Below are 11,939 nucleotides of genomic sequence, written 5' to 3' on the forward strand. Positions count from 1 at the left end.
ATTAACACCATTGTTAGACTATGCAATAGAGAAAGGGTTTCTTAAGGACCTCGAGGAAGTGTTTAAGTTTGAGGCTTGGAGGGAGTTAGGAGATTTCCTGTATTGGGCAGTTATTGATGAGGATAAGTTAGCAAAAAAGCTTTCTTGTCCGTGGCGGGCCATAATTAATTGCTTGAAAGCATATAAAGCAGAAAAAAGGATTGCAGCTGTTGCTTCAGCACATTTAGAAGGGCGAAGCCTACCGGTTGACACAGGGAAACTTGCCATAGGAAAGGAGAATTTCCGTCTGGCGCCCGCTACGAACATGATAACAATACTGCCAAAATCACAGACCGGAGCTTCTCCCTCTGCTCCAACGTGGCCATCTCTGGGGGGAGAATTCCCCCCGGAGGATGAATCCACCTTGGAGGAGGAGGCTGCACAGTATCACCCAGATGATAATAATAACTCGGGTGCTCACAACAAGATCAGGGGCAGAGTGGACTGGCAAAAGATTATGGGGGAGGCCCTGGCAGCAGGAGAATGGGATTTAGTCTCTACATGGCAGGAATCCAGGGCTGGAGTACAAGCATTCCCGGTCATTTTTACACCTCTTGCAGGCAGTGGGTTACAAGCACAGATAGCACCATTATACTGGAAATTGCTTATGCAATTGCGAAATACGGCAAATGAATCGGGAATGCATGGGGAGCCAACTAAACAAGTGCTTAACTATATATGGGGATCAGGATTGTTACTCCAGGAAGATATAAAAAACATTTTTAAAATGATTATGTCACAGTCGCATATCATGCTGTGGCAGGCTCACTGGCAAGCTCTTTGCCAAGAATCAGCTAGCGTGCAGAGAGGACAAGGGGATCCACTCCAGGGAGTCACAATGGAACAACTGCTGGGAGTTGGTCAATTTGCCACATCCGAAATGCAAGCAGCTGGGGCCTGACAAATTAAAGGAGGCAATGCGGCTGGCTAGAATCGCATTTGAGAGAGTGAGACCAGAACGAGGGGCTATGCCATCATATATGAGTTTAAAACAAGGAATGCAGGAATCGCTTGCCACCTTTATTGATAAGGTCATGGCCGCAATTGAAAGAGCAGGGGTTCCCCTTTATATGCAGGGAGCACTGCTGAAAGAGTGTGTAATGCAGAATAGCAATTCAAGAGTGAAGTCAGTTATAGCTACCCTTCATGGTAATTGGGAGGTAGTAGAATTGTTAGAGCGAATGAGTAATATCCCGCAGGGCACACAAGCTATGTTGGTAGAAGCAGTTAATAACCTCACGGTGACAGTGAAAGAAGGGCAGTCCCAAAACCAAGCTTTTGCTGCTGCCGCGCTAGCACTACTAAGGGCGACCAACAATCGTAGAGCCAAGCCCCGGACCTCTGTAAAATGCTTTCGGTGTGGACAGCATGGACACATTCGAAAGGACTGCCGGGCAGGTCAAGTGTGGTGCCAGAATTGCCAGCTTGACAATCACTCGATGGATGCCTGTAGACGCAGGTCGGGAAACGGGTCCAAGAGCGCGTAGGGACGCGGCACAAAGACACCAATGGTGGCCCAGACCTCCCGAGTACCACCAGCCAGTGCACCCTCTTTCCAGCCAGCAGCCTACGTCCAGCAACAAGAGGCAGCCTTGGCTTGTACCTGGCAGCCGCAATAGACATAATATCAAAGGACAGTAAGACGGTTAAGATTCCTACTGGTGTTCAAGGACCTTTGGTTATTAATGGACAGGCTTATGGAGGCCTCTTATTGGGACGGTCATCTGCAACCCTTAAGGGACTTTCTGTTGAACCAGGGGTTATGGATGCGGACTATACAGGCAAAATAATGGTTATGTCTTATACATGGTTTCCACCCATGAGTACTCCCGCAGGAAGCCACATTGCCCAACTGGTCCCGCAACAACAACTCGTGCAGGAAGCCAGCGGTCCTTTACGAGGAACTGGTGGGTTCGGGTCAAGGGGTGGACTGGCGTTACTTACTCTTACAATGGACCAGCGCCCACTTGTTGAGGCTATTCTCCAGCAAGGGCTGGATAGGAAGCACCTCAGAGTGCTACATGGTGGATACGGGTGCGGACATTACAATTATATCCTGACACTGCTGGCTACCCAATTGACCCCTGCAAAGCCAGGCAGAGGCAGTAGAGGGAGTCGGAGGAGCGGGTGGTAGAGTCCAGAGGAGTCAGGCTGTTTTATCGATAACCACTGAACAAGTCACTGTCTCTGCAGTAGTGACAGTAGTGGACCTACCAATTGGAGTACAGGCATTGATTGGCAGAGATGTTCTTTCCCAGATGTGTCTGACGCTACATATGGCTAACGGCCCTTTTTAATGGCAGCCACTACTTGGGCTTTCCCAATCCAACTAACACGGTTAACAGACACCCCTGTCTGGGTTGAGCAGTGGCCGCTAAAAAGGGAAAGCCTCCAGCAAGCCCATGTCTTGGTCAATGAACAACTGCAGCAAGGACATGTGCAGCCGTCTACAAGCCCGTGGAATACACCTATTTTTGTTATAAAGAAGAAATCTGGGAAATATAGACTGCTTCACGATCTCTGTGCTGTAAATGCCCAAATGCAACCCATGGGAGCTTTACAACCTGGACTTCCCAATCCAGCTATGATCCCACAAAAATGGTCAGTATTGATTGTGGGCTTAAAGGACTGTTTCTTTACTATTGCTCTGCATCAGCAGGATACACAACGCTTTGCCTTTACGTTGCTTGCTAAAACGTTGTTTGTTTTAAATTACTTGTATATAGTGGGTAATCATGCTGAACCACCTGTTGTTGTTCACAGCTGAAGGGTAGGACAAAGTCCTACATGTGCCCCCCTGCGGGTCATGTACCGTGACCCAAAAACCGGACTATGGCAAGGCCCAGCAGAGGTACAATATATGGGTAGAGGTTATGTCTGTGTTATTATCCCAACAGGACCTCTCTGGGTACCCAGCAAATGGAGCCAGCCGATCACAGATGACATCTCTTCCCAGACAACGTCAGCTACAGATTGCTCCGCTGGAGACACATGAAGAATGAGAAAGGTTGAGAGACTTTCTCGCTGTCCAGCCTTTCGTGCTACATCTTCAGGACTTGCTAAAAAAGAAAATAAGCTGGACAGATTTAAGGCAACTAGAGACTCTTGCCCATCGAGAGCCAGAGAAAGTTTGTAACCCAATTGGACTTGCTAGGAAGTGGTGCTGGAGTTGTAACGGGGGTTGTGGGGACAAAGCTTGGGTTCTTATGAGGTGCGGCAAGTGTTTGCACTGGGTGTGGGTACATCAACCACAGCTGTGGCAACCTGTGTGTACAATATGTAGGCGAGCAATCAATCGAGCATCTTGGAACAGAGCCGCGCAAGAGAAAATGGAGGAGCACTCCTTAAGGGCTGCTGGACTTATCTTTGATAACCGCGATAACAGGTACCAACTGTTGGTCCGCTGGCTGTTATTACAGGCCACGCAAAGCATTGAGTGGTACCACAGTACAATAGCCATACGTTTCCTTTGGGCTAAAGGCGTTAACATATCACGACACCTTACTGTCCTTGAACAAGACTGGGACGACGCGGTGCGGAGGCACCAGTGGCCTCAGTTTAGGGCTGGGCCTTCTGACGCTATGTACACTTAGTGTACACTCCTGGCTCCCGGCTCAGCCACAAACCAACATATGGGTAACACTGGCAAACAAAACGGCAAGATGCAATTTGTTTGTCATTGTCCTCTCCAAGCAACCCTTTCTCCACCTGCCTGGTTGGGTTGCCTCTTGATAAATGGCCCTGTCCCCCTAGCATCCCCACTTGTGCTACCAGTGATCTGCGGATAACGGTAGACAACTGGGATCAGTGGATTCCTTACCTGGGAGTAGCATCATTAGAGCCCCAGGAATTGGAGTTATTGGGATCAGTCCAAGCTGATGCGTGCTTGTACTTTAATTATCGTAGTATTCGCTTACGCAATCCTGCAACCAATCATACTGTTTTGGTTAACTCTTCCCTCCCTGTATACAGAAATGCCACTAAATGGTGCAATTATACCAGTCCCATCCTGTCTGTTTCAACAAATAACCCCGTACAATTGCCACCTGGTATGTTTCTCATATGTGGAGATAGGGCATGGGCAGGAATACCGTCACAATTGAGAGGGGGTCCATGTACCTTGGGAAGGCTTACTTTACTTACACCCAACCTGTCCATGATTTTGCAGGTGTATTGGCAACACCATCGCTCTAAGCGATTGGCACATGCCTTTGATTCCAAATGCAAAGATAATGTCAAATTTTGGTCCCCAGAACAAATAATAGCAGCATCCTTTTTGACCCCAGGAGTAGCAAGTGCAGGTGCCTTGGCACAACTCAACAGGTTAGGATGCTGGTTGGCAAAACAGACCAACGCCACCTCATTAACCCTGTCACAACTATTGACAGATGTAGACTTGGTACGCCAGGCCACCCTGCAAAATCGGGCAGCCATAGATTTTTTGCTATTGGCTCAGGGGCATGGTTGTAAAGAATTTGAGGGCATGTGTTCTATGAATTTGTCTGATCATTCTGTTTCTATACATGCACAATTGTCAAAACTGCAGCAACTTACTAACCACTTGCAACAAAATTCAGGGTTGGGATTAACTGATTGGTTGAAATCATTGCATTTAGGGCCATGGTTAACCTCCTTGTTACAACACCTTATTATCATAGTTATAGTTGTAGTAGTATGCCTTATGTTTATTCCACGCATTTTGCAATGTGTACAACGCAGAATGTACAAGATAGCGGAATCGGTTACAAATCGCACTTTTATTGTACAAAAAAAAAAGGGGGAAGCAAGATGGTTGGTTAGCAGAACTCGGACATGGCTCGACCGAGGCCCTGTGGTCAGAGGAGAAGTGCTGAGAGGCATGTAGACACAGCAAGTCAGCACGTCCTTGAGGCAGGAGTTATAAAACAATAAGACAGAAGTCTAGGGAGTAGCGGATAGCGGTCTAGGGAGTAGCGGATAGAAGCCTGTGAACAAAGACACTGTTAGGAAAGTAGAGGGTGTAACTATCTCACACTTGCTGAAGCCAATCATGTAAGGGAAACACACAAGAAGAACTAATAAGCATATGTCAAGTGTAATTAAGCAAGTATGCAAAATGTATAAATGTTACTGCTAGCTTTAATAAAGTGAACAATGCTCTACCAATCATATTGATTGATTGCATTCTTCCCTCGCCGAACTCCTCCGCAGGGGAGTGATAGAGCAGCTTTGGGGAGGTGCATGGTGTCCAGCCAAGATCATCCCACCATACAGCTGTGGGGAAAGCCCTAACTTTATAAGCACTTATAAAGTAATTACCTTTTGTGCAGCAAGGTGGAGAGCAGTTCTTCGGCTGCGATCAGCTCTGTTAACATCAGCTCCAGCCTTCAGCAATGCCTCTGCACAGTCCAGCCTGTCAGCCAGCACACAGTACATAAGTGGAGTTCTTCCAAACTGGTCCTCTTTGTCTTTCAGCTCAGAGTTTCCTAAAAAAAAAAACCAAACCAAAGCACCCACTTAAACCAGTAAAGTATATTTGTATCTAGCTAAAAGCAGTACCTTTTTATCAAAAAGTCATTATGATATGAATGGCAGGTATCACTTTATAATATGACTGGGTTGAACAAAAAATGGAGTATGTGATAAACTCAGAGTTATTACATTTTATCCTACTTTTACTGACAGTTACAGAATATTTCAAAATATATTTACAGAAAAAAAGTACATTCAGAAAACATTAGTTTCATGAATACACCTACCACCAGTAGCATTCTGCAGTGGCGTAACTATAAATAATTTTCAAATAGTTACACAGATCTCAGCTGCACAGATTAGGTTAAAAAATATCAACAGCACAGAAAACAAATAGACCTCCTGAAATCTGTAAATACTGTAACTAAAACAAACTTTGAAGCCTACTCACAGTAATGTTTAATTTAAAAACATAAATGTCAATATTACATCAATACCATTATTTACTTCAAGATGCCTTACAATATGGAAACCACTTCTCAAGTAAAAAAAAATATTTCTCAAGCTTTATTGAATTGATAAGGTTAGTAAGGCAGCAATCTGAGATACTATTCAAAAAAAAGTCAAACCACTATTCTTATTCACAGTCCAAAAACTCCTCCAAACAAAGCAGTTTCACCATAAAGTTTCATATTTCCATGATGTCACCACATAAAGGCAAGCACCTTTAGCTTCATGGGTATCAACTGCCCCACACATCCAGATTGTCCAGATCTCCAACAGAGCAACATCATCTACAATTACCCAAGGAACATTGAATTTAACAGGCAAGTTAATTTTGCTTTTTAATTATTCCTTTGTCTGCATGACTGTTGATGCTTCAAAAGCACTCCAGCAGAGGCATGCTGCTTCTTTACAGTCTTTGCTTTCCCCCAGCATTTTATACTTATCTACATATCCAGTAATTTTACTCTTAATTATAATTTCTATTGATTCACCCAGAAGAAGAATCAAGCAGATTAAATATGAACCAAGGGGAACATCAAGAATTAAAATTTATTCCCTACCAATCAAGCCACTTACAAAAAACACTGTCAAGTAGAATATTGCCAGTCAGAGAAATCATTTACTCACTCAGTACATTTTTTACTTCCTTTAAAACTATAGAGTGAGTACCATGTCAATCACACGCTTCACTCTGTAACACTTTTTTTTTTTTTTGCCTGGAAAGCGTGATTTGCATCGAGAAAAGTCTTTCTGCTCTGCAAAAAAATGTTTAAGAACATTTCCAAACTCCTCAGTGATACAGATCTAGGAAAAGTCTTTTTACTCTTCACCTGTTGCCTTCTCTCCTCTGACTACCACTTCACCTTGATAACCCACTGGTTTTGCAACTAATTTTTATGCCGCTAGCAATTTATTAAAAACCAAAACAACAAACAAACAACCCCCAAAAAACCCTGCAAGAAGTTGTCTACAGACCTACACCTAGCTTTCTCAGGAACAGACTGGTTTTTGAACACCATTTTGTATTATAATACTCACCTTCACACTGCTCTTTAGCCTGCTCCTGCACATATATTGTGGTCCTAAGCATGATTTAACATGTCACTGTTCCCAACCAACAAGCCAGATTCTCTAATTAATTAAGTACACTCAGGTGCTCTTCCAGTATTAGCTCAACAGTCACTTAAACATCACTGAATCACATTTCACTGCCGAGTTTTAACACAACCTCAACAGTATCTTAAATTGCTTGAAGCTGATAGGACTTGAATACTCAAATATACTAAGAGAAATGCATAAACATTCATTTCTCCCAATAAGACACAAGCACATGGCCTTATGCTCAGATGACATCAGTTCCTTAATCAGCAGTGTCCAAAACAAGCACCTTTCTCTCAAATTCCATTTTCCTTTCTGTTACAGAATGTTAGAGGATATACATATATAAGATTTAGAGACTAAGGACAAGCAAAAATGGCCTAAAGCTCAAGTGCAGCACAACTAAGTAGAGCAACAGATTTTTACGTTCATTTTCAGTTCCCAAAAAGTGATGCAGCCAATGACAAGAAGTTTCCATAACTGCATACAGTCTAAGGGAGAAATGAGCAAGAGCTTCAAAACTGGATGCCAGTAATTTTCCTGAAGCTCCTGTTTTTTGAAGGTAAAGAAACTATCTTCAGCTAGCAGTATGTTTTCTCCTGTTGTTTACCAGGGCTCTGTAAGGCCCTGGTAATTAACCATTTTTCTAAGAATGGTTAATATCCTGTGAGCATTCCACTAAAAGGCTGTTTTTGCACTCAGGCTGACACAGGACAAGAGCTAGGAGCTACTATACCACCATCAGGTGGTAAGGGGAGATTAAGCTGATGAAAGTCACAATCCACAGCACCTTGTGAACTTCACAGCTGCAGCAATTACTACTTTCTGCAATCAAGAAAGCACAGGTAGCCTTCAAAACATTCACATATTGCGCTTTGGCAAAAAATAAATTCTCTTCATATACCTGCCTAATAAAGAATTTTTTTTAGATCTCTCCCCTTTTAGAATCAAAGTCCTCAGCCCACCAGAATATGCACTCCATAAGCTTATTGCCAATAGAGGTCATGAACACTACAGACAGAATCCAAGTCCAAAATTTAACTCTCATAGCTGTACTTCATCACTTGCTGACACTCTATGCAAGCAATCATACCAGACTCTTAAGATTTCCATTCATTTTTCAAACCAGAAAAGGAGAAAGGGCAGCAGGAGGGTGTGAGTTCTCCCTAATTATGGAAAGATAGACCATTTCTTGTCACTTGCAAGAATCTTGCCTGCTGCAATACCTGAGATTTATTCTACCTCCCACAAAGCAGAACAGGCAAGAGAGAAGTAGAGAGGAGGATCAAACAATAGAGCACAATTGCATATTTGTAACCCATAGTTCAGTTAAAATTTACAATGAAACATCAAATCAGATATTTAGAAGCATTCGGATGCAAGCAATGCATGATAAGGGTTTTAGAATGAGAAGTTCAGCTGAACAGACACTTCAATACAATGACTACTGTAATCATTATTATGTGTTTTTAAACAATTAAAACAACTAGATGCCTCTTCCCAAAGCAAAACATGGAAAATGATCTTCCAAATACAAAATTAACTTTTGCTCACTTTTTCCCTAGGATGAAAACCATACAGATGGATTTTAACACTGAAGAACTGTTAATCAAAGACATGTTCAGTGTTGTGTAAAATACAGGAAAGAAAATACTGTGAGCATTCCCCAAAGCCCAAGAACGTACAATTCTAAAACAATGTGATACAGTCCAGGACAATTCATGCAATGTAAACAATTAGCACACTTCTGTTAGAATACTGGTTATACAATTAACACTTTGCATGTACTTAATGATATTTAACCCACAGGCTTTTTAGAAAATCCTGTGATTAAGCATTAGCAGTGGTTAACATACAGCGATACTTTTTTCCAAGCCCCTCTTTCTCTAAATAAATTTTCTACTTACCTTTGACTCTATCTATGCTTCTTTCTGGCACAGAGTGTCAAAAGGAATGCGATATCCAGAACACATTGTATTATTTTCAAACACCCGCTCCTTCAAAATTCATTCATACTCTAATTATATGCAAATAAAACATCTATGTTTGTATACAGCCACATACACTCCACCAAGCTATGGATGGGAGAAGGAAAAATCACCAAAAAGATTTGAGCGGCTGCTCTAAGAGACCATTTATTTGGGCAGCCTCTATGCCCCTCCTATGTTAATAACTGAACAGGGAAAGCATGAAGACAAAAGTCATAATGAATTTAGAAGCTAAAAGGTCCTCCCCGAAAGGAGGAGAAAGTCAAGATTTTCCACTGCCACATCCACAGCTAGCTATGTAACCAATATGCAAAGCTTGGCTGTATTAGAAAAGTGTTGTTAAGCAATCCAGGACACACAGCACACATAACGCTGGAGTACTGTCCTGAACTAGCTGCTGCTGCTCAGTGCAGTCATGAAATTCAGTGAATAGCACCAATTGCTCAATTCACTTCTGGCATCAAGTTATACTTTCAACAGTGACTGATAAACAGCTAAAAATATTACTTGAATGCAATCTTCTTCTGCTAGGCAATACGTGAAATTCTAAGTTGGTTGGGTTTTGGTTTTTTTTCTGTTTGGTCCAGTTCTGGAAAAAGTAAGGTCTGTGTCATATCCTGTCAAAACATGGCAAAGCAGAAAAGCCAGATTTTGCTAGTCCAGCAAATGCTAGGAGTATTGTGCAGTTTTCTCTCCCATGCAATAATAAAACAGCATTTTTATCTTGTTGCTGCATGATCAACATTAAAAGAAGATCCATTTCCTTATCTGGTTCTAATGGCTGTTTTGTGGTATATTTGACAAGATGTACCAGCAACAAGAAATAATTTTTCCTTCATGTTTCCTATAATATGTATTCTGGTTCTGAGATTAACAATATCACAATGAAGTTAGCAAAAATTCTTGGTTGCTTCTTCAGGATTTGAAAGCCCAGACTTTTTTTTTGCATCTCTACATGCCGGCAGAAGGGTTTTTTAAAAAAAACAGGTATTTAAAGCTGCTTTGTAGTTTCTAGAAGTATCTCTATATCATCTGATGTTTATAAAATGGTTTTAAAAAGAGCAAACAGATAGCATTAAGTGCAAACAGTATATGTATGAACCACCATATGACAAAATAAAGTGGAAGCCCCAACAAAAAATAACTGTTTCAACAAGTGCAGCTTCTATAAAGTCAGTCCCCTCAAATGTGTTCCTGTTGGATTCAAATCAGTTCTAGTTAAGTTTTAAAAAAATTAGATACACCTTGTAAAGAAGAGCCCCTTACTGCTTTCTGTACAGCTTGGACAACAGATCCACACAGGTCTTTCCCTTGCCTTCAACACAGGTCAGCAGAAGATACATAAAGAAACCTGACTGCTGGTTTCATGCTATTACCATTAAATCCTTCACACACATTGAAACTGACAGTAAGTGGCATAAACACAGACTGTGCTGCTTACTATTTCATAGCCCTTCAGCCCTTGCTAAGCTCCAGGAACAGGATTTTCCAAAGAACACTGGGCAAACAGAACTTCTTCAGTATCACCTGGAATTGCATTTAATCAGAAACTCTGAAAAATCCAAGTCTTCACCTATCACGTGGCAGCCTTCCAAATATATGCAAGACTGTTTTTGGAACATAGAATATATACTGCTTTTGAAAAGTATTAACCTGGAATGCCATATCATTCCTGGAGAGCAAGGGAAGGGAAAATCCTGAGCATTTTAATTGATGGGATTTTTTTTTTTTTTACCTCAGATTCAATAGGACTAGACTCTCTCATTACCTTTAATTTCTCTTGAGAAACATTGCCAGTCTATTAGAATGAAAGTAACAAATAAGGTTGGCTCATTTTGTTCACAAATACTACACAGTGACAAGACTTCAGAAACTATAATAAGTTATCTGTAAAAAAACATTTATCAAATTTCCCAAAAAGCAATTCAAAAAGTAAGCATTTGCAGCCAAAGTATTTTTGCACAAAGTATTTCTCCAGAACTTCAAATTCCCTGAAAGGGATTCTAACACTTAACAATTTTCTATTTTTTCTTCACAAAGAAGTACCAATCATAGGCAACAGGTAATAAAAAGTAAGAAAAATAAGTCATATTTTCAGGGCAACATTTATTCTAGAAGCACACATAATCAAGAAATCAAAAATATCTTAAAGATCAGAGCTGCAAGTCAAAACCAAAAAGCTCCAGTTCCAAAGTAATCCAAATGCTTTTACAATGAAAACATTTACCTGCTATTAGCTTTTGGAGGGTACTCTTATCTCCATTAACTGCAGCAGCATGCACTTCAGATGCTAATGAGGAACCACTGAAGAGGCAGTTTGCTGAAATATTCATACTCTTTCAAGGTATTACTATAGGTCAGATCTGTGCCACCAACATTTTTTGTAGACATTCAATTCTAGAAAAAAACCCAAAACCACGTTAATAAAACACAATTATTTTCAAACTGAGTCATTAACATTATTCAAACAATGCTAAATAGAATAAATGTCTATTAAAAACAGAAGAGAAAAAACATAGGTTTTATCTGTGAATTAAACCTACCTCTAGCCAAAATTCACCAGAAAAAAAGCTTGCATTAAGAAACATATACCTATATATTGTAGTTTCATTGCCTTAAACACAAATTTCAGCGCATAAGCTTTGCAGAGAAGTCTGTACAGTCTTTCTCTACAAATCAAACCGACTGTTCTTCAGAGTGCTGCCATGCATACTTTAATTCAGTAACCAATAACATCTGTTATCAAATATCAACTTATTATAGTCCTGCAGTATAGAATCTCAGAAGATCCTGAACTGGAAAGGACAACGGGGAACTAATGAAGTCCAGCTCCTGACCCTGCACTGAACATGTCCA

General features: G+C 41.2%; 1 protein-coding gene across 1 annotated transcript in view; it reads right to left on the reverse strand.

Moving 5' to 3' along the window:
- The window catches only part of INVS (inversin), an 84,774-nt gene extending 73,183 nt beyond the window's left edge, over positions 1-11,591 (reverse strand). Inside the window, exons 1-2 of the mRNA XM_062500494.1 lie at positions 11,311-11,591; positions 5,338-5,504 (exon numbers count right to left, since the gene is read on the reverse strand). Of these exons, the coding sequence (XP_062356478.1) occupies positions 5,338-5,504; positions 11,311-11,416 (273 nt within the window). The 5' untranslated portion in view covers positions 11,417-11,591. The remainder of the gene's footprint in view (positions 1-5,337; positions 5,505-11,310) is intronic.
- Between the last annotated feature and the right edge of the window lie 348 nt (positions 11,592-11,939).

This window comes from Cinclus cinclus, chromosome 1, assembly GCF_963662255.1.
Source record: "Cinclus cinclus chromosome 1, bCinCin1.1, whole genome shotgun sequence".
Taxonomy (NCBI): Eukaryota; Metazoa; Chordata; class Aves; order Passeriformes; family Cinclidae; genus Cinclus; species Cinclus cinclus.